At 44.0% G+C, this 23,558-nt stretch overlaps 1 protein-coding gene across 3 annotated transcripts in view; it reads right to left on the bottom strand.

Annotated features, from left to right (window-relative positions):
• CLMN (calmin) overlaps positions 1–23,558 on the bottom strand; it is a 210,747-nt gene that overhangs the window by 12,257 nt on the left and 174,932 nt on the right. For 2 of the 3 annotated variants that reach the window (XM_030214489.1, XM_030214490.1), the window contains exons 9-10: positions 9,781–11,535; positions 2,661–2,845 (exon numbers count right to left, since the gene is read on the bottom strand). In XM_030214489.1, coding sequence (XP_030070349.1) covers positions 2,661–2,845; positions 9,781–11,535 — 1,940 coding nt within the window. The remainder of the gene's footprint in view (positions 1–2,660; positions 2,846–9,780; positions 11,536–23,558) is intronic. The other variant, XM_030214491.1, reaches the window with a different exon arrangement.

Raw genomic sequence — 23,558 nt, 5'->3', positions numbered from 1 at the left:
TAAACAAATTCTCTGTAACCTTGGAGGATGTAATGGGTCAGTTCAGCAAGCTGAAGAGTAGTAAATCACCGGGACCTGATGGTATTCATCCCAGAGTATTAATAGAACTAAAAAATGAACTTGCGGAGCTACTGTTAGAAATATGCAATCTGTCCCTAAAATCGAGTGTAGTACCGGAAGACTGGAGGGTAGCCAATGTTACTCCGATTTTTAAGAAGGGTTCCAGAGGAGATCCGGGAAATTATAGACCGGTGAGTCTGACGTCGGTGCCGGGCAAGATGGTGGAGGCTATTATTAAGAATAAAATTGCAGAGCATATACAAAAACATGGACTGATGAGACAAAGTCAGCACGGATTTAGTGAAGGGAAGTCTTGCCTCACCAATCTAATGCATTTTTTTGAGGGGGTAAGCAAACATGTGGACAATGGGGAGCCGGTTGATATTGTATATCTGGATTTTCAGAAGGCGTTTGACAAAGTGCCGCACGAAAGACTCCTGAAGAAATTGCAGAGTCATGGAATCGGAGGTAGGGTATTATTATGGATTAAGAACTGGTTGAAAGATAGGAAGCAGAGAGTAGGATTGCGTGGCCAGTATTCTCAGTGGAGGGTAGTTAGTGGGGTCCCGCAGGGGTCTGTGCTGGGTCCGTTGCTTTTTAATGTATTTATAAATGACCTAGAGATGGGAATAACTAGTGAGGTAATTAAATTCGCCGATGACACAAAATTATTCAGGGTCGTCAAGTCGCAGGAGGAATGTGAACGATTACAGGAGGACCTTGCGAGACTGGGAGAATGGGCGTGCAAGTGGCAGATGAAGTTCAATGTTGACAAGTGCAAAGTGATGCATGTGGGTAAGAGGAACCCGAATTATAGCTACGTCTTGCAAGGTTCCGCGTTAGGAGTTACGGATCAAGAAAGGGATCTGGGTGTCGTCGTCGATGATACGCTGAAACCTTCTGCTCAGTGTGCTGCTGCGGCTAGGAAAGCGAATAGAATGTTGGGTGTTATTAGGAAGGGTATGGAGTCCAGGTGTGCGGATGTTATAATGCCGTTGTATTGCTCCATGGTGCGACCGCACCTGGAGTATTGTGTTCAGTACTGGTCTCCGTATCTCAAAAAGATATAGTAGAATTGGAAAAGGTACAGCGAAGGGCGACGAAAATGATAGTGGGGATGGGACGACTTTCCTATGAAGAGAGGCTGAGAAGGCTAGGGCTTTTCAGCTTGGAGAAGAGACGGCTGAGGGGAGATATGATAGAAGTGTATAAAATAATGAGTGGAATGGATCGGGTGGATGTGAAGCGACTGTTCACGCTATCCAAAAATACTAGGACTAGAGGGCATGAGTTGAAGCTACAGTGTGGTAAATTTAAAACGAATCGGAGAAAATTTTTCTTCACCCAACGTGTAATTAGACTCTGGAATTCGTTGCCGGAGAACGTGGTACGGGCGGTTAGCTTGACGGAGTTTAAAAAGGGGTAAGATAGATTCCTAAAGGACAAATCCATAGACCGCTATTAAATGGACTTGGAAAAATTCCGCATTTTTAGGTATAACTTGTCTGGAATGTTTTTACGTTTGGGGAGCGTGCCAGGTGCCCTTGACCTGGATTGGCCACTGTCGGTGACAGGATGCTGGGCTAGATGGACCTTTGGTCTTTCCCAGTATGGCACTACTTATGTACTTAGGGTGTGCACTGCTCACTGCAGGTAGCATTAACCGTCAAATGTGCAGTCAACCACGGGTTCACCTAACTCAACAGATGGTATTAGGTGCCTCTGTGTTCAAAGCACCTAAAAGTAATAAGCATCAGAGAACTTGTCCATGCGACAACTGTAAGAGAGATGCTAGACACGCCCCCAACAGTTACAGCAGAGCCTTTGTATTTAAGGTACGTTGATTTTAGTGTTAACCCACCTCAAGTGGAGGAGTGGCCTAGTGGTTAGGGTGGTGAACTTTGGTCCTGAGGAACTGAGGTCGATTCCCACTTCAGGCACAGGCAGCTCCTTGTGACTCTGGGCAAGTCACTTAACCCTCCATTGCCCCATGTAAGCCGCATTGAGCCTGCCATGAGTGGGAAAGTGCAGGTACAAATGTAACCAAAAAAAATGTGCAGAAACCTGCCCCTTAATCACACATAGCTCTTATATCCACTGATATCAACAGTGACAGTACATTGCTATGGCCAAAATATGAAGCTCAAGAGCAATGGGGGTAGATCTCTGACGTTAATGATGCATTTGTGATGGCAGTGGGTGATTTTTCAATGCCACAGGGGGAAGGCGTACAACAAATATATTTACCAGACTGTGACTGCCCTGAATGAACACATGGTATTTCAAGCAGCTTCTTGTCAAGCCAAACAAATGACAGCTTTTTGATGTGGTACAGGGGGTGCTTATTTTGTAGCAGATTCTTAGCTGCTTCCGGGGGTTTGTATTTCTTGGTAGCAGCACAAGTGCAGTCAACAAATGAGGTCACAACACTTATAGTAGAGAGATACCTGCCTAAAATAGCTCTTCCCAAATCCATTCACTCCCCCCCTTTTGAGAAGAAAAAAATGAAGCCCACTGAATTTTGATCATGAAGTAGTTTCACTACACTTTCCTTTCACAGGACGGCCCTAGGATCACGAGGACAAACCAGCACACAGTACCTTAAAAGGCAGAGGTTTGCAAAGCTGTTGCTCTCCACTTCCTCAGGTAAATAAACAGACCTATTCTCCCAGGTCGGAAAAACTTTTTCTTCAGCGTCTTCCACATTTTTCTTTTTACTCATCTTCGCATAGATTTCTTGGCCCAGCACTGCTGTAGATGCATCCTTAAAGTGGTTTTCAACAGGCTACAGTTAAAAAAAAAAAAAAAAAAAAAAAAAAAAAAGCAACAACAATAAAACGGTATTATTTTGAGGCAAGGTCTTTACCCCTTTTGTCCTTTCAGGGGAGTTATATTTGGACATGGCGTGAAAGAAGAAGTTTATCATGCAAGGTGTGGGAAAAAATCTATCCTAGTTTAGCTGTAATGCAAAAAAAAAAAAGGCTGTTGTCAGCTACCCAAGTTTTTCCCACTGAAAACTGTAGAAAACTTATAGAGATACTGTTGTTTTTGTTACATTTGTACCCCGCACTTTCCCACTCATGGCAGGCTCAATGCGGCTTACATGGGGCAATGGAGGGTTAAGTGACTTGCCCAGAGTCACAAGGAGCTGCCTGTGCCTGAAGTGGGAACTGAACTTAGGTCCTCAGGACCAAAGTCCACCACCCTAACCACTAGGCCACTCCTCCACTGTTGCTACTATTTGAGATTCTACATGGAATGTTGCTATTCCATGTAGAAGTTGGCCCTTGCAGATCACCAATGTGGCCGCGCAGGCTTCTAAATGGAATGTTGCTAGTGGAATAGCAACATTCCATGTAGAATCTCCAACAGTAGCAACATTCCATGTAGAATCTGAAATAGGGAAAGGGAACTGGGACTTGATATGCTGCCTTTCTGTGGGGTTTACTTAGTATATACAGGTACTTATTTGTACCTGGGGCAATGGAGGGTTAAGTGACTTGCCCAGAGTCACAAGGGCTGCCTGTGCCTGAAGTGGGAATTGAACTTAGTTTCTGAGGACCAAAGTCCACCACCCTAACCACTAGGCCACTCCTCCACTGTTGCTACTATTTGAGATTCTACATGGAATGTTGCTATTCCACTAGCAACATTCCATGTAGAAGTCGGCCCTTGCAGATCACCAATGTGGCCGCGCAGGCTTCTGCTTCTGTGAGTCTGATGTCCTGCACGTACGTGCAGGACGTCAGACTCACAGAAGCAGAAGCCTGCCAGCCTTCTACATGGAATGTTGCTAGTGGAATAGCAACATTCCATGTAGAATCTCCAATAGTAGCAACATTCCATGTAGAATCTCCAATAGTATCTATTTTATTTTTGTTACATTTGTACCCTGCGCTTTCCCACTCATGGCAGGCTCAATGCGGCTTACATGGGGCAATGGAGGGTTAAGTGACTTGCCCAGAGTCACAAGGAGCTGCCTGCGCCTGAAGTGGGAATCGAACTCAGTTCCTCAGTTTCCCAGGACCAGAGTCCACCACCCTAACCACTAGGCCACTCCTCCACTGTTGCTACTATTTGAGATTCTACATGGAATGTTGCTATTCCACTAGCAACATTCCATGTAGAAGTCGGCCCTTGCAGATCACCAATGTGGCCGCGCCGGCTTCTGCTTCTGTGAGTCTGACGTCCTGCACGTACGTGCAGGACGTCAGACTCACAGAAACAGAAGCCTGCGCAGCCTTCTACATGGAATGTTGCTAGTGGAATAGCAACATTAACATTCCATGTAGAATCTCCAACAGTAGCAACATTCCATGTAGAATCTGAAATAGGGAAAGGGAACTGGGACTTGATATGCTGCCTTTCTGTGGGGTTTACTTAGTATATACAGGTACTTATTTGTACCTGGGGCAATGGAGGGTTAAGTGACTTGCCCAGAGTCACAAGGAGCTGCCTGAGGTGGGAATTGAACTCAGTTCCTCAGGACCAAAGTCCACCACCCTAACCACTAGGCCACTCCTGCCACTCTGAAACAATTTTTTAATTTGCAGCAAAACTGTAGATCCTTTCCCATGTCTTCCCTCTTTCTGCTCTCTTTCCTTCTCCAGGCAAATAAAGAGTTAAATGAAACTCTGTGTAGTTTGAAATAGGCAGCGCCAAGGAAAGGAAAAAAAAAAATGCTTTGGGCGGACATCAAGCCTATTTCTACAACTCCTCCACAGATGCAGTGTGGAACCCGCTAGGTTACAATAACATTTATATTACAGAATTTTTCCTTGATACACTGCAAATTAAATGCACACGTTGTTTGTTTTTGCTGCTGTTTTTCTGGCAGTGTGATCCACAGACTCATTGCTCGGAACATGTGCTTTCCAGCACAGGGGTCTGGTTTCCCTGAATCCTCTTAGGGGAAGATGCACTAAAACAATCGTTAATGCCCTTCCCTTACCGATTCCTTAGCGAATCGGTAAGCAACGGGAATGCATCAAGAAAATCGCATGCAAATGAGCTGGTCGCTGCTAGCTCATTTGCATGGGATTTCCTTCCAAGCCAGTCGGCCAGCTGAGCATGCGCAGAGCAGCCACGACATGCTCTGCGCATGCCAAGGACGTCCTTTATGGACGTCCTTCACTGAAAGGAAAAAAAAAAAGTCGTCCCCATAATCGGGTGGGAGATCAAAGGGCTACGAGGAGGCTCCCCGATGCTGCTGGTTGCCATCGGCGGCTTTTGCTCCGGCCGCCTTGCTCCTTTCTGTCTGCCCCGGCGTGTTAGCAGCACGTCCGATGCCCCTCCTCCAGGTCTCTCTCAGCCAATCACAGCGCGTTTAGCTGTCACTGGTGTCAGCTAAATGCGCTGTGATTGGCTGAGAGAGACCTGGAGGAGGGGCATAATCGAAAGAGCGTCCAAATAGTTTTTTGATTTGGACGTCCTCGCTCGTCTCTCTCTGGCAGTGGTCATTACAAAAGGCCACCCATCACAAAAAAATCTGGGGGAAAAACGTCCAAGTGCTCATCAGGGACGTCCTTTTTTTTTGTTAGTGAAGGACGTCCCTGATGACGTGGCTAGGCAAAGGTTTCCGACTGGTTGCTTTTTTTTGTTGTTGTTTTGAGTGAAGGAAGTCCATAAAGGACGTCCCTGACGAGCACTTGGACGTTTTTTTTCCCAATTTTTTTTTTTTTGGCCTAAATTTATAGAAGTTTTTACAGGCGAATAAATCCCATGCAGCCCCAACGAGAGGTACAGACTTCCCGTTAGATTTTCCATGGTTAGGCAATCGGAAAATGGTAATGCATTTCATTACAATATGATTTTTTTTTTGTTACATTTGTACCCTGCGCTTTCCCACTCATGGCAGGCTCAATGCGGCTTACGTGGGGCAATGGAGGGTTAAGTGACTTGCCCAGAGTCACAAGGAGCTGCCTGTGCCTGAAGTGGGAATCGAACTCAGTTCCTCAGGACCAAAGTCCACCACCCTAACCACTAGGCCACTCCTCCACATTATAATACTAATTTGCCCATCTGCATTCCGTTTTCCTTAGCTGCTACTGTGAGAGGAAAATGCCCTTTTGTGCATGTCCTGGTTTACTACTTGCACATTAAACTGGCTAGAACCAGTTTAAAACCCACGTTAATGGCTCATTAAGTTTAGTGCATCTGGCCCTTAGTCCTATCATAGTGAAGAAGTACTAGACCAGGGGTTCCCAAACTTCCCTACAGGCTGCACATTTCCTCTCAGGTGTTTCCCCCTCCCCCCCTTGCCAGCATTGATTCATACCTTTGGTGGCAGGGATGCACAAGCCCCGCAAGCCGAAGAGGTCCAAGGCGTGAGCGCTATGATGCCTGAACAGCGAGAAGACTGGCGACATGCTTCAGCTGCCCAATCCGGCACTCCTGTGCATGCTGAATTCAACATGAACTGAGCACGTGCGGGAGCGCTGGCGTCAGCGGTGACTTCCTCGGGCAGCGGACCTCTTCAGCTGGCGGGGCTTGGGCATCCCCGCCAGCCAGCCACAGTTTTGGAGGGGCTTGTAAACATGTCGTGGCTCCCCTGTGAATGCGGCACAGTGCAGTGCAGCGCACAGTTTGGGAACCGCTGAACTAGACAATTAGAGACTGCTGATTCGAAATCTATCCTCCGTCTGCTCAGCTCACACTGCCGAGATTTAACATAAGAATACAAGAAGCGCAAAGATCTTAATTTCAACTCGATAGAGAAAACTACCTTCTCGGTGTTAGGCAGATGGGCAAAACTATATGTATCCTAACAAGGGGCAAATGATGATGCGCCCAAAATATTTGTATCTCTATCCCGTTCTCCTAAGTTGGATCCCGGAAAAGACCTTTTGGGCAATACCTCAAAAGATCCTTAGCTACATATGGAACAAGAGACCCTGAGAGTCAGTAGACCAGTTTTCCTCAGAGGGAGGGAGGGATGGCAGTGCTCAGCTTTCACAGACATTACCAGGCTTGTCAACTCAAGGCGCTACTTGAACACAGTAAGAGAAGCAGCGGATCAAATTAGAGGAAAGGAAACTGGGAAAGATCCCCTCTGGGCACTGCTGTGAACTCTGGGATGCAAGAGTGCACAACCAGTTTGCATATCTCACCTTGAGAATTTGGAATATGATCCGAAAAAGGCTGCTAGGTAAAAGGGCTTCTGGCTGATCCTGATTAGATTCAATCAAGGCTTTCAACCAGGAGTTACGGATGCACGGGAGAGGCAAGGGCTCAAAACTATTGGGCAACTGGTCAAAATGGGAAAAAAAAAACCCATGCCCTTTGAGGAGCTTACAGAGGAGTTCGACCTGGGAAACAAACAGAGGTTCTGCTATTGTCAGATTGGTCAGTACATAAAACGGCAAGCTGTTAGTGGATTTAATTAAAGACGAGAACCCAACAGAACAAGCCCTCTCGGGGGCCCCAGTAAAAGAGGAATCTCCCAAACGGATAAGGCGCTTATGACACGGGCGATCCAAAGGTCTAACGTTCCACTTTTACTAAGCAGCACTAGCGGCTGTTCATGCCACTAGTGCGGCTTCGTAAACAGACCCCTAAGTTTTTAGTGGACTGGGAAGAGGATTTGGGAGAGACCCTGGATTGGGCTTCATGGAGGATCATATTTGAGAGCTTCCTGAAAGGCTCAATTGTTAGTAATACAATACAGAATGTACATAAAATTATTTATAGGTGGTATTAAAGTCCAGTTTTGACACACCCAGTAGGAGGGAGTAGGAATCCTTCCCTCCTCCTCCTCCCCCTCCCAGGTATGATGAGGTTGAGGGGCAACTGCTAGACCACCAGGGTAGATCTCGGGGGGGGGGGGGGGGGGGAGGAGTCGTGGCTTGGGTCTCATTAGCCCACCAGGGCTTTTTCAAAGATTTTGAAGGGAGGGTCAGGGGTCCACCAGACCACCAGAGATTTTTTTTAACAGGTGTTTGATGTTAGGGAAGGTTGTGGGGGGTGCGATGCTCAGCTAGGCTAGGCATTAAAAAAAAATCAATAGGGAAGGGGTTGGGGTAAGGGACACCATGGTATGCCCCCCCCTTTTTTTTTTTCAAAAGAAATGTCAACTTTCCTGTCAGTGCCTGAGACAATCAGCATTCAGGCACTGATAGGAAAGTTACATAGAACAGTAAGCAGCTAGTTAATACGGTGATTTTAACGCAGCATTAATCTGCATGGTCATTATTCTCAGTATGCTCGGTAATTTTAAAAATACAATCACACTAGAATTTGATTCTACCACAATCCTTTGAGCATCAGCCTGTGACTGAACAAACATTTATGCCCCCTCCCTGTTTTTTCACTCTTAACTTTTCCCCTCTGCCTTACCTTCCCCTGCAATCTGTCCCAGGGCTATTTAGACGCTTAAATGAAAATGCTAAATGTTTATGTGTAGGTGTAGTGGGGGTGGGATGAATTCTTATACAGTATAATGTAGAGATTTTCAACCCAGTCTTTGGGACACACCCAGCCAGTCAGGTTTTCAGGATACCCACAATGAATATACTTCAGATAAATTTACATACAATGGAGGCAATGCATGTAAATTTATCTCCTGCATATTCATTGTGGGTATCCTGAAAACTTGGCTGGCTGGGTGTGTCCCAAGTACTGGGTTCCTACTGGCACATACAAGTTATTCCTGCTTAGGGACAGATGTAAATTTGTGTGACAACTTTTTGGGAAGCACTTTTATAAAAAGCATACAGGCACTCTAGCTACTGTATGGAGTGGAGGAGTGGCCTAGTGGTTAGAGCACCGGTCTTGCAATCCAGAGGTGGCTAGTTCAAATCCCACTGCTGCTCCTTGTGATCTTGGGCAAGTCACTTAACCCTCCATTGCCTCAGGTACAAACTTAGATTGTGAGGCTTCCTGGGACAGAGAAATATCCAGAGTACCTGAATGTAACTTACCTTGAGCTACTACAGAAAAAGGTGTGAGCAAAACCTAAATAAATAAATATTTGAGATTCTACATGGAATGTTGCTACTATTTGAGATTCTACATGGAATGTTGCAAGTGGAGGAGTGGCCTAGTGGTTAGAGCACCGGTCTTGCAAACTAGAGGTGGCCGGCTCAAATCCCACTGCTATTTCTTGTGATCTTGGGCAAGTCACTTAACTCTCCATTGCCTCAGGTACAAACTTGGATTGTGAGCCCTCCTGGGACAGAGAAATATCCAGAGTACCTGAATGTAACTTACCTTGAGCTACTACCGTGAGCAAAATCTAAATAAATAAATAATCTTACCCTTCCATCCCACTCCACTGTAGGTATACAATTACTTGTTACTGTTTGCCTTCTTCTCAGGAAGTATCAATAAAGACACTAACACAGGGGCACTCAATGTCAGTCCTCAAGGGCCGCAACCTAGTCAGGTTTTTAGGATTTCCCCAACAAATACGCATGAAATCTGTTTGCATGCACTGCCTCCATTATATGCAAATAGATCGCATGTATATTCATTGTGGAAATCCTGAAAACCCGACTAGGTTGAAGCCCTCAAGGATTGAACTAAGATGTTACTGAGCCTGGGAAGTTTGGCATAAGAAAAGTTACAGGCTGCCTATCTATTGAATGTGGTAACGTAATTGGGAGAAGGGGAGGGGGGATGAGGAGAAGTCTTTTGTGGTTCTTGCTAAAAATATACACCTAAAGACCTCAGCTCACCTTAATACATAGCTATGACTGTAATCAAGTTCTCAGACACATTTACCTCCACATTCTCTGAACTTCTTGATGTCCCATTGCTTGTAGAATCCGTTTTAGTTAACATGCTATAATTTAGCCCACTGTCTGTGAGCTGCTTTCTTACTACAGAATCTGCTTCTTCGGAAGAGAATACACTTTGGGTTGCACGACTGACTGAATCTAGCTTCCCTCTCTGGTTTGTATCCATGTCACTGAAAGAACTGTTAGCAAGTCCACAACCAGCTTCCTGAAATTCCACATCTAAGGAGGCTTCAGACGCACGACTGACTGAATCTAGCTTCCCTTTCTGGTTTGAATCCTTGTCATTGATAGCAAGTCCACAACCAGCTTCCTGAAATTCCACATCTAAGGAGGCTTCAGACGCACGACTGACTGAATCTAGCTTCTCTTTCTGGTTTGTATCCTTGTCATTGACAGCAAGTCCACAACCAGCTTCCTGAAATTCCACATCTAAGGAAGCTTCAGATGCAATGTTCCTAGAGATAGATTTGTCCACTTGTGCCGAGAACACGGCGTTGTTAGTCTTTCTAAGTGTTTGCTGGCCTTTCCTGTGGCTTTCCTCTTGCTCCTGTACACCATTCAGTAAAAGCTGGTTGCTCGTATCATCATTCTTGGAATCGTAAGCATCTGGCTTCACAAATGCATCTAACACATCTGCTATGGGAACAGTATAATGTGGATAATAAAACAGATCATGTGGAATTACAGAAACTTTGGCAGAACCAGGCGATGCTTCCGATACTGATCCACCTCCATTATGAACTGTGGGAGGCTCATGACTTTTTTGACTTGACTGGACTACAGTTTCTGATCTCGTTGATCTGAACAGATCGGGTTGACCTCTTTGTCTAGAATCACTGGCTAAATAAGCATTGACTTTTACTGGCTCAAGATTTGACATTTGTGGTGGGTGTTCACATGCTATCGCTGGCTTTTTTAGTGCATCTTTTTCCTGCAGGTGCAAAATGTATTTAATGGTCTCTTCCTCTTTTCTGGGTTTCATCAAAACATTAAGATCATTTTCCTTTGTAAAAGGTTCCATTATGGACAAAGTTTCTTCTGAAGGATGGTCATCTCTTTGATAAACCACACCATCCGACTCATCAACTGCACTGGAGAATGATTCACTGTCCGAAACACCAGGCGTGTTCAGAGAAGAATCCTGAGTCTTGCTGCTTTGTTTCAATGGATCTGATGAGTTCAGTACTTCACTGCTGTAATTTGTGGGCACCTCCAAAAAAGGCAGTTCAGAATTGTTGACGTCAACAGCTCTCTTTCCATTTGGTGAAACAGTCAATGTATCGTTCCTCCTCATTTCCTGTGCGTGGTTTTCTGAGGTCTGTTCATAGTGAGGTCGTTTATCGCTAAGATCACGCCAAGAGTCATCTGGTTGAAAGTGGATGGCTCCTGCGGCATGCCAAGAGTTAGATCTGTGAGATTCAGCAGGCAGCAAAACTGGGAGGTTTCCCTCTTCTTCTTCTTCCACTGGCGTCTGTGCATGACGTTTCAGTGATGGAGTCAAATCGCCATTAGATTTTGCTTGTGCGTTTTCTGAGTGGGGTTTGTCTCTAACATTCATCTCGGTGTAAAGATTGATTTTTTGAGCCGCTGGTTGTGTACTTTCATGGCAGACAGTGACGGCACAGTCTCCATTTTCATTAACAATAAACACGGTACCCTCCTGTTCTTTGGGCCCATCTTTAATATGGACATAGGTAGTTTCAACTGGGCTGTCCTCCTTAGCTTCAGAAATATCTTCCTGTAAGGGACAAATACACAACTTGTAACGCCAATATAAAAACTAAAAAGAATAATAAGAAAAAAATTACATCTCGTCATTAGATAATTAGGTTAAAGAATGATTAAAGCATTATCATGGCTTAGTTTAATATTATATTGTTATCTAGTACATGACAGCAGAAAAAGATCTAATTGACCCATCCAGTGGGCTCATCTAATCTCCCCAGTTTCACTCCTGGTCCACTACCACAGATACCAGCCACTTTCTGCTTTCCCCCCTCACTTTTCATGACTAAGAATCCTCGATGTTTATTCCTGGGTTTTTGAATTCTGTTGGCAGTGTTAACTCTATCAATTCCACAGGGGAAAAATAATCAACTAGCATGGACTTGCATATTTATTTATTAGGATTTATTTACCGCCTTTCTGAAGGAATTCACTCAAGGCGGTGTACAGTAAGAATAGATCAAACATGAGCCTATTTTAGAATTTATATTTGTATCATCACTCACTTACGTTATTTAAACACACACCATTCAATTAGTTTTATTTGCTTCATGAGCACATTCTTACATTCTTCATACGTTTCACATTGTGTTGATGATGAGTCCATACAACTGACGATATCTTTGGTGGTATTTTAATGTTAATTGTATATAGACATATTTATTGTTTTATTGTTTCTTTTTTAGACTTCCTTTTTAATTTTCAGCAATTTTTATTGATGGATCAACTCCCAATACATAACCAAAAACCACACTGTACAGAATAGTAGATTCTCTAGTATTCGTAAATACACAAAAAGAAACAAAAGGAGAACATGTACCATCAAGTATTTTTCATTCCCCCCCCCCCCCCCAAACCGTTGCCCTTCCCTCCAATTGTGCAAAGTGGAAAAGTATAGTATCAGAGTTTTATACATCCTTTTTATATATATCATTATACACGTGGAGGGGCATAATTGAACAAAAACGTCTATCTCCATGGGCGTTTATCTCCGAGAACGGGTCCGTGAAGGGGCGGACCGAACCGTATTTTCGAAAAAAATAGACGTCCATGTTTTATTCGACAATTTGTGAGCTGGGCGTTTTTGTCTTTCAGCGATAATGGAAAATGAAAGTGCCCAGCTCAAAAACGAATAAATCCAAGGCATTTGTTCGTGGGAGGGGCCAGGATTCGTAGTGCACTGGTCCCCCTCACATGCCAGGACACCAACCGGGCACCCTAGGGGGCACTTTTACAAAAACAAAAAAAAAGGTAAAAGAGCTCCCAGGTGCATAGCACCCTTCCCTTGTGTGTTGAGCCCCCCAAATCCCCCTCAAAACCCACTGCCCACAAGTCTACACCATTACTATAGCCCTAAGGGGTGAAGGGGGGCACCTACATGTGGGTACAGTGGGTTTGGGGGGGTTGGACGACTAAGCATTAAGCAGCACAATTGTAACAGGTGGGGGGGGGGGGGGTGGGCCTGGGTCCACCTGCCTGAAGTCCACTGCACCCCCTAACAACTGCTCCAGTGACCTACATACTGCTGCCAGGGAGGTGGGTATGACATTTGATGGTGAAAATAAAAAGTTGTGAAACATCATTTTTTGTGGTGGGAGGGGGTTAGTGACCACTGGGGGAGTCAGGGGAGGTCATCCCCGATTCCCTCCGATGGTCATCTGGTCATTTAGAGCACTTTTTTGGGACCTGTTCGTGTGAAAAAAGGGTCCAACAAAAGTGTCCTAAATTTCCGCTAAAAACACCTTTAATTTTTTCGATTATCCCCCTAACACGTACATCTCTCCTCGGCCTATAACCACACCCCAGTTCCACCTTCGCCACACCTCTGACACGCCCCCATCAACTTTGTCCGCATCCGCGACAGAGTGCAGTTGAAAACGTCCAAAATCGGCTTTCGATTATACCGATTTATTCGTTTTTGTGAGATAAACGTCTATCTCCCGATTTGGGTCGAAATCTAGGCGTTTTTCTCTTTCGATTATAAGGTGGATAATCAATTTGCTTTATGCAAATATATTGCTATACTCTCCATACAATTTATGTTTTTTTTTACTACGCGAGTCTTTTCTCAATAAACAATTTTTTGATTTTAAGTCCATTTTTTTCCAGTGTTTGGTATCCCTGGTCAACCTCCCGCCTTTTCTGTTTACACTACAGTACACTACTTGCAATGTCAACACAATTCGTAACAGAACATTTTAATTGATGGTGAAGGATAAAGCAAAGATGGAACATATAGATAGGTATGAGAGTAAGCAGGGTTAGAAAGTAAGGTGACTGATTTAAAGAAAGTTGCACATGAGAGGTCGGAGGGATGGTTAAATATTATCTCATCTAGGGTAGGGTAGCCAAACCAGAGCTGCCAAGGGGTCCTGATGTTTGAGAGAGGGATCAACAGCAAACGAACACAGCGAAGGAGACAAGAAGAATGATGATCCAAAAAAACCTCTAATGGACTCAAAGAGTTCACATCAAAAGTTTATTACTAAAAGCTGGACTCAACACGAATCGTGTTTCGGCCACTCAGGCCTGCCTCAGGAGTCCCTGTGATAAGTATTTATGGCGATTTCTGGTAACAGTACTGTTTGTCAGAATTGTGTATCAGCATAGAGGTCAGAGAGATGGTTAAATATTATCTCATCTAGGGTAGGGTAACCAAACCAGAGCTGCCAAGGGGTCCTGATGTTTGAGAGAGGGATCAACAGCGAAGGAGACAAGAAGAATGATGATCCAAAAAAACCTCTAATGGACTCAAAGAGTTCACATCAAAAGTTTATTACTAAAAGCTGGACTCAACCCGAATCGTGTTTCGGCCACTCAGGCCTGCCTCAGGAGTCCCTGTGATAAGTATTTATGGCGATTTCTGGTAACAGTACTGTTTCTCAGAATTGTGTATCAGCATAGAGGTCAGAGAGATGGTTAAATATTATCTCATCTAGGGTAGGGTAGCCAAACCAGAGCTGTCGAAGGGTCCTGATGTTTGAGAGAGGGATTAAGATATGCTGCTGACACCTGCCCTGCTCCATGCCGCTTCCTTGTCACCTGTACCCCTCCCTTGTCCTCCCCAAGTCCCTGGCCACATCTACTGTTGCACCCTTCCCCCACTCACCCTTCTAATTGCACTAGGGTTGCTATCTCAGAAGAAAAAACTGCCACGTGTTCTAGGATTCTTTCACAAACACGATCTGATGTTACAACAAATGAAAATTATATCAAAGTTTTCATGTCCCCTCAGTAAGGGCAACACACATCCCTGTACTAGAAAACACTAAGCACAAACGCCTGCAAAACCAGACTCAGAACCTTACATTTAATTGTAGTAACTCCTAAGACTCAAAGAGCAACAACCTTATTCATGAAAAGGTAACATTGTAAATATTATATCGTGCCCTAAAACACCAATACACTACCTGATGAGAAAACAGAAGAAACAGGACTGCTACAGACACTACGTGCTTACAGAATACTGCACCTTGATCACATGCACAAAACAGACCCTCAGCAAATATGAAACAAGGGACCACAGATCAGTAATAGAGAAACCTCAAGAAATAAACCTCAAGGAATTAGACTTGCATATACAGCAATACTAGAGAAATAGAAACTGAAATGCAAGATATCAGAGATGAACACTTCCCAAAGCTCACATATTTCAATTAATACTTTCAAAATGAAAACACTTTTTTCCACTCGTAGTCTGAGCATTCTATTTTTCCATTTGCATTGGTCCAAGTTTCTCTTCTGCTTCTCTATTTTTCCAGGATCTCCTGCATATCTGACATTTCTTCTCTCTCAATGTCCACTCTCCACCTTCCCTCTGCGTCCCTATCTATGCTGATTGCTGATCAGCATTTCTCCTCTGTGTCCCTGCTCCTATCCTCCCCCCATGTTTAGCATCTGACCTCTTAGTGTCTCTATCCTCTATCCTCCCTTTATATTCAGCATCGATCCTATCTCTCATCCCCCGTAATCTCACCTCACTCATACCTTTACTCACAGAAATATTTATACCATACATAATGCCCTTTTAGCTTCCCGCTGACTGCTTCCAATGTTTCAAGGTTTTGTTCCATTGTTATAGTCCTTAACAATACTTTGATTGTCTCACATAACTCTTCACAATGTAATCCATTTAAGTTGTAACAAATTGTATTTCCATCATTCATATCGTATTGTAAGCCACACTGAGCCCGCAAAAAGGTGGGAAAATGTGGGATACAAATGCAATAAATAAATAAATCTCACCCCTTTTCATCACTGCCCTTCTGTATCCCTGTACCTATGTTTACTCCATGCTCAGTATGTCTTCTCTGTGTCCTGTCCCTCCCTTTTCCCTTCCTCCTGCACTCCCCACCCTGGGTCCAGCATTTCTCCTCTTCTCTTTCTCCTGTGCCCCCTCCCCATGCAGTCTGGCATATCTCCCTCCCTCCATGGGTGCAGTGTCTATCCTCCTTTGTTTCACACCCACCCCAATCCGATCCCTGTCCCTTCCCCTCGTCCAGTCTGGTTTCTCTCACTCTCTCTCTCCTCTTCTCCCTCCATTTCCTGGCAGGTCTAGCGTATTTCCATCTCCCTCCCCTCTTCCCCAGGTCCAGCACAGTATATCTCTACTCCCTCCCCGGTCCTGCACAGCTCCATCTCCCTCCCCTTTCCCAGGTCTAACATCTCTCCCTCCCACTCAACCAACCACCTACCCTTTGATGAATCCAGTGTCTCTCCTCCCTAATCCCACAAACAGGTCCAGCACCCGCTCCTCCATGCCCCGAGTCCGCCCATATGTGCTCCATTGCAGGCAAATTAAGGCAGACTGCCTCTGCTGATGTCACAGCTTTTTCTGTATGGTGTCCTGCCCACATGGAAACAGGAAGTCGCATCATACAGGAAAAGCTCTGATGTAAGCAGAGGCACTCTGTTTTAATTGCAGCCGCAGCCTGTGATGGAACACAGGTGTGAGGACTCGGGGCATGGAAAAGGATTCAGGGACAGACACTGCACTTGATGGGGGAGGAGGAGAAATGCCAGAATGAAGAGCAAAGGGTGGGATGGGGGGAGGGAGACACACACACACACTGGCTGTACTGCGTGCGGCTGACCTACACATTAAAAAAAAAACAGCCAGTTGGGAGGCTGCTGAGCAGGACTTCTTCACTCCCCAGAGGAAGATGACCCATGAGACTTGGCAGGTTTGTTAAACAGTTCTATCAAGAAAGATTTGTAGGATTTGAACCATCGCCCCCTAGCTGGGAGGTTTGGAAATACAGTGGCCATACTGGGGTTCAAAATATTATTTAACATGACAAACTATTATAGCTTATTGCATCTTACAGAACACACTGCATAATTTCTTTTGGTTAAACCGAGTCCTAGACCATTAGATATTCCATGTCTAATCATTTCCAAAATGTGTGTGAAAAAAAGGATATTTGTGAACATTTCCCCCACCTAGAACTGTGGAATAGTGCAGGTTAGAAATCTTTTATAGATACGTTTCAAGCATTTGAAATTCTGTGTGATAAGTTCACAATTAAACATTAGAAATATTTTTCCCCCATGGGAAACCAAACATGAAATGGAGACAGCTGGTGACCACACGCACTAACCAATAACACAGAAGCTTTAAAAATGCTTGATGTCAACCAAGAGTAGGAAAGCTTTTTACCCCCCCCCCCCCCCCCCCCCCGGGAGGGTTTTCAGAAACAGAAGGAAAAGAAGAACTCTCTGGTTGAAGTGATTTTACAAGGCAGACTTATTCTCTGTATTTGAGGTGCATGATATGCTCTTTGCTGCTCTGGCATCAGACCTCTGAATGATACATTCAGTGAACAGAACAGCACATCAGATATTTAAATTGATCACTGTAAGGAAAGGCAGACTAATGATAAATATTTACACTCTTCGGGGATGATTATCTATTATAGCTGAATAAAATTGGTGTTAATAAAGCATGCACGCTAAAGGTAACTGAAGTTGCTTTGGGGGGAGGGGAGGGCGATCAGGGAAAACTCCTCACCTGAATATAATTGGGGCAGTCTAGCCATGACCTCCCTGGAATTCTGATGATTCAATTTTCTAGATATACAGGGATTCAGCCTTGGATCTCTGTCTCTTGGCCTTTTGACTGAGAGGCGAGGCTGCCCTCTATTGGGGAAACCCTGGAACTACAGGCCACAGGCTCTAAAGGGACAGAATCAGAGAAAGGTCCACTGGCAAAAGAGCTAAGAGCTGTGGACCTGGCAGGGACAGGGCCCCTGGAGGCTTCTCCTGAAAACAGTGGATTGTCTCACCAGGAAGAAGAGGGGGCTCAAAGGCAAGGCGGAAGGATCTCAGGGGCACAATCGGTGACCAAGGACCAGTGGAAGAAAGGCTCCTGGAGCACAATCGGTGCTGGCATGCAGAAAAATGGCTTGTGGTAGTGTAGGCGCAGGTTTTGAAAGCACCGATCCATTTTTCAGCACGCCTGTAAAAAACGCCTTTTTACAGTTTTTTCTGAAAATGGACGTGCAGCAAAATGAAAATTGCCGTGCGTCCATTTTGGGTCGGAGACCTTACCACCAGCCCTTGACCTGGTGGTAATGACCTATGCACGTCCAAAAATAAAAAAATATTTTTCAGACGCGCCAAAAATGAAATTACCGCAAGAGCCACATGGTAGTCGGGCGGTAGCTCCATTTTGGCGCGCGATGGGCGCAGGTAGAAGCTTACAAGGTTTAGTAAAAAGGCCCCTAGAGGTTGCTTATTGAACTCCATTTATTTATTGCATTTGTATCCCACATTATCCCACCTCTTTGCAGGCTCAATGTGGCTTACAATACATCATGGGTACTGGAAATAGAAGTGAATATACATTAGGTTTACAGAGGGTTTGTGTTACATGGTGGTGAATTACATGATGGTGTTAAAGCAAAAGACATTATAAGACAGTACTAGAAGTTCAAAAGATTATACGATTACACATGTTGATCTTTGTGATATATCTTGTCAAAGAGATAAGTTTTCAGTAGTTTGCGGAAGTTGGTCAATTCATAGACCGTTTTCAGGTTACGCGGCAGCGCATTCCAGAGCTGTGTGCTTGTATAGGAAAAGGTAGATGCATGCATTGATTTGTATTTCAAACCCTTACACTTGGGAGGATGAAGAATGAGGGATGTGCGGGAAGATTTTTTTGCGTTCCTGGGTGGTAGTTCTATTAGATCTGACATGTAGGCTGGGGCGTTACCATGGATGATTTTTTTCACTCAAAAGGCTTAAGTTGATTATCAATTTAGTCTCATTAGCAAACTTCTCTTGTTTTCATATAATGTAAGTTGTAAATAGTTTAATAAACTGTTTAACATTTTAGCCAGTCTTGTTCGCCGCAGTCTTTTTTTTTGGGGGGGGGGGGGGGGGGGAAGGGAAATCCCAGCCACTAACACCTCTCTACCCAAGACAGACTCCAGCCAGGTCGTTTCTGGGATGCTCAATAGGGGGCGTTACACTTTAAAAATGCTACATGACATCATAATATGCTCTGGATTTTCTGAGATCTCACTTGTGCTGAACTGACCCATTTTCCTACAGGAAACAAAAAAAGGGAGGGGATTAAGTGAAGGGGTCATCGAAGGAAAATGAAAAATGTAAACTGTGGTTTCCAGACGACTGTAATACAAATCTGAATGGAATTGGGAGGGGGATACAGAGATTTAATTGATTTTATTTTTTATAGACAGCATCATATCCTATAAAGGAATCTGAGTGGTACACAACTGTTAAAAAAAGCAAACAAATAAAACCATTAAAAAACAGTGACATAACAGAAACCAAACAAATGCAGTTAAAGAAGTCTTATAAATATTTTAAAAGATGATAAACGCACACACACAAAACCAAGTAAAAGCTAAAACAAACAACATTTTAACACATAAAAATCATCTCACATCACTTATGGTATCGCTTACTGCAACAGAGCTGTCAATCTTTCTAAAACACTGTGAAAAAATGAATCTCAAAATCTGTGTTGGAGACATTTTTTTTGCCCATCTCATTGGTGGGAGTGACAGATCAAGGTCAAGTTTCCTGTAGAGTCCTAACAATCTAATGTGCCTCATTTTCAGGTTTTAACCAGTTTTTAAAATTGCATTTCACCTTTGTCCAGCCTTTTCAGTGTTGTTTTGGAGATGCAAAACAGACACCCAGGTACTTCTTGAATAAACAATAAAACCTTAAGCTCATAGTAGCTGCAGTGCAAATAATAAAGCGGAATAATTAGATTTTGTTTGGTAAAAACCTCAGCACTGGAGCTGTGCAAATGAAGCCAATAAGGGCCAGGTCTCACGCTACTCAGTTTAGAAATGCATTAGCTATGGTTCTGCTGCTTTATAAATGAGCGTTTTGACATATGATCTACTGTTACTCTGGTTTTGCTTGCTTTAACCAGTTTTTACGTAATTTTATTTATTAGTTTTCTGTTTGAGATGGTTTTATTCTGTCTAATGCACATATTTTATTCCATTTCGTAAGGTGTCTTAATGGCTGGGTCTTGTTTTTATGATCTTTTAATTGTGCCAATTTTTGTATGACGCATGTTTTGCTATTGAATTGTGACTTAGTATTTGTCAAACAGAGCCAGATTCCCTATATGGCGCCCGAAAAATCTGTACAGAATATATTTCCGCCCAAGCGTATTTTATAAGCGATGGTTAGATTTAGGCGCGGTATATAGAATATGCTTAGTTGATATCCCAGCGCCTAGAACTACAAGCATCCATTCACACCAAGGGAAACGTGGCGTAAATAACGGTGCGTAGATTTAGGCACAGAGGGCCGTATTCTATAACAGTGCGTGTACATTTTGGAACGCCCAAGAAACGCTTATTTCCCCACCCGTAACCACGCCCCCTTTGGGCTCCGCGCATTAGAATTTAGGCGCTGTGAACACTTAGCGATTTATGGGCGTAAATTACTGTCAATTAGTGCTCATTATTGCTTAAGTGCTGTAAAAAACGCTGATTGGCTTATTAAGCCAATTAAGTTACGCGTGATGTTATAGAATATGCTTGCATTTTGGCGCGGAATGCTAGGAATGACATATAGAATCCCGGGGATAATCCACCGCTTAACTATCTAGAACGCTCTATTATTTATTTATTCACTTATTTATTCTTATATCCCACAATTATTCAAAAACAAGTTTCGGTTCAATGTGGCTTACAATTATCAGTTAGGAAAAGTATTGTTTACCTTTATACTTACAATTACAATCAGTATGGAACATTTGAATCACATATGATTAGCCAAAAAATGTCTCCAAAAGATAGGTTTCTAAATCTTTTCTGGTGAAGGTATTCGGTAAGGCTTCTTATGGCTTTAGGAATTGAATTCCACCATTTAGAGCCCAGATAACTGAATCCAGCCATATAGATGTGTCGGTTATATTTCTACAGTTGGACAGATGGAATAATGAGTATTCTGTGTTTTCTAGACTTGCATTTCTCTGTGATAATTCAAATCAGGTCTAGCATAATATAATCAGGAGACATATCGAACAGTAATTTTGAAAATAAGAGTACTAGGTTAAAAAAAAAACAATCTGGCCTTGATTGGGAGCCAGTATAACATAGTAACATAGTAGATGACGGCAGCAAAAGAGCTGCATGGTCCATTCAGTCTGCCCAAACAAGATAAACTCATATGTGTATACCATACCTTGATTTGTACCTACCTTTTTCAGGGCACAGACCTTACAAGTCTGCCCAGCAGTATTTCCCACCTCCCAACCACCAGTCCCGCCTCCCAGAGAGCTCTCAGATAACTTTTGACTTCTTGAATATTAGTCTTGCTGCTGTGTTTTGCACGGTTTGCAACGATTTTTAGTATGTTTTTTGTGCATCCTACATATGATGCGTTGCAATAGTCTAGTTGGGACAATATCATCAACTGTACTATTAGGGCAGAAAGATTGTCTGGGAAAGTAGTCTCTGATCTGTTTAACCAGCATCTCTCCCGGGCAGCACCTTCAGTGGAGGGGAGGGACTGGATTAGGGAGCAAGATAGTTTTTCTCTGTTTTGCTTATTCCTGCGTCAACCCCTCCCCCCTACCACAGGACAAGAAGAGGGGTCTGGATCCCTCTACAGCATCATCCCTCTCCTCCACCCTCAGGAAGCAGAGAGCTCTCAGATAACCAGCATATCTGATGAACCGACACAGCCTATTCCCCCTGCATGCCAGATAATAGGGCTTTTACTGTATGTACGCATATTCTAGCAAATAGATTAATGTTCAAAACAAGGCATCAGAATAGGCTCTACATAAACAAAAGAGGAAAAGTCGGTGTCAGTTAATGCAAGTGTGGAGGAGTGTCTTAATGGTTAGTGTGGCGGGTTTTTAGATTGTAAGCTCTTTGAGCAGGGACTGTCCTTCTATGTTTGAATTGTACAGCGCTGCGTAACCCTAGTAGCGCTTTAGAAATGGTTGTTGTTGTTTTGATCATGGCAACCTGGGTTTGATTCCCACTGGAGCATCTTGTGACCTTGAGCAAGTCACTTAACCCTCTGTTGCCCTCTAGGAACAGAGATGGTACCTCCATATAATCTGTACAGTGTTGCATACATCTAGTAGTGCTATAGAAATGATTAGTAGTAGCATGCTCCAACCTCTGTGCCCACCAGCAATATTTATGGGTCCTTTTACCAAGCTGTGGGAAAAAGGACCCCTGCGCTAACGGCGGGGGTCGTTTTTCCCACGTGCCAAGGCTTTTTTTTACTGCAGTGGGTAAAAACGCTCCCAGGCACACATGGCTATGGGTTTACTTTTTCCCCCCGGAAATGGCGCACACTCGGAGCGGGACTACCACCGGCAGTCATGTTGGGCCAGCGGTAGTTCCAGAAAAGTGAGCGGTAAGCCCGCGTTGGGTTTACCGCCGCTCTGCATAAGGGCCTCTTAGGTTTCTAAGAAACAACTGAAGTGTGAACATTACGCAGGGTTTTGTTTTTGTTACATTTGTACCCCGCGCTTTCCCACTCATGGCAGGCTCAATGCGGCTTACATGGGGCAATGGAGGGTTAAGTGACTTGCCCAGAATCACACCAATGTGGCCGCGCAGGCTTCTGCTTCTGTGAGTCTGACATCCTGCACGTACGTGCAGGACGTCAGACTCACAGAAACAGAAGCCTGCGCAGCCTTCTACATGGAATGTTGCTAGTGGAATAGCAACATTCCATGTAGAATCTCCAATAGTGGCAACATTCCACGTAGAATCTCCAATAGTAGCAACATTCCACGTAGAATCTCCAATAGTATCTATTTTATTTTTGTTACATTTGTACCCCGCGCTTTCCCACTCATGGCAGGCTCAATGCAGCTTACATGGGGCAATGGAGGGTTAAGTGACTTGCCCAGAATCACACCAATGTGGCCGCGCAGGCTTCTGCTTCTGTGAGTCTGACATCCTGCACGTACGTGCAGGACGTCAGACTCACAGAAACAGAAGCCTGCGCAGCCTTCTACATGGAATGTTGCTAGTGGAATAGCAACATTCCATGTAGAATCTCCAATAGTGGCAACATTCCACGTAGAATCTCCAATAGTAGCAACATTCCACGTAGAATCTCCAATAGTATCTATTTTATTTTTGTTACATTTGTACCCCGCGCTTTCCCACTCATGGCAGGCTCAATGCAGCTTACATGGGGCAATGGAGGGTTAAGTGACTTGCCCAGAGTCACAAGGAGCTGCCTGTGCCTGAAGTGGGAATCGAACTCAGTTCCTCAGTTCCCCAGGACCAAAGTCCACCACCCTAACCAGTAGGCCACCAGGCCACTCCTCCACTCAACCATTAGACAAGACTAGGGTGGCAGAGCTGCATTATGACTTTTCTGGGGTCTAGGCACTTTTGCTTCCCTCAGTGGCAGTTAATATACGACTGTGCTTTTAATTTGAATTGTACGTACAATTTTATTTGTACTGTATGTATTCTATTAATTGTGCATGTTTTCAAGGCTGAAATGCAAGACATGAAAATAAATCATATGCATTTCATTTTCATTCTTTCTAATTAAAAA

Source organism: Microcaecilia unicolor, chromosome 9 (genome assembly GCF_901765095.1).
Source record: "Microcaecilia unicolor chromosome 9, aMicUni1.1, whole genome shotgun sequence".
NCBI lineage: Eukaryota > Metazoa > Chordata > Amphibia > Gymnophiona > Siphonopidae > Microcaecilia > Microcaecilia unicolor.
This window is presented reverse-complemented; position numbering and strand designations above follow the sequence as displayed.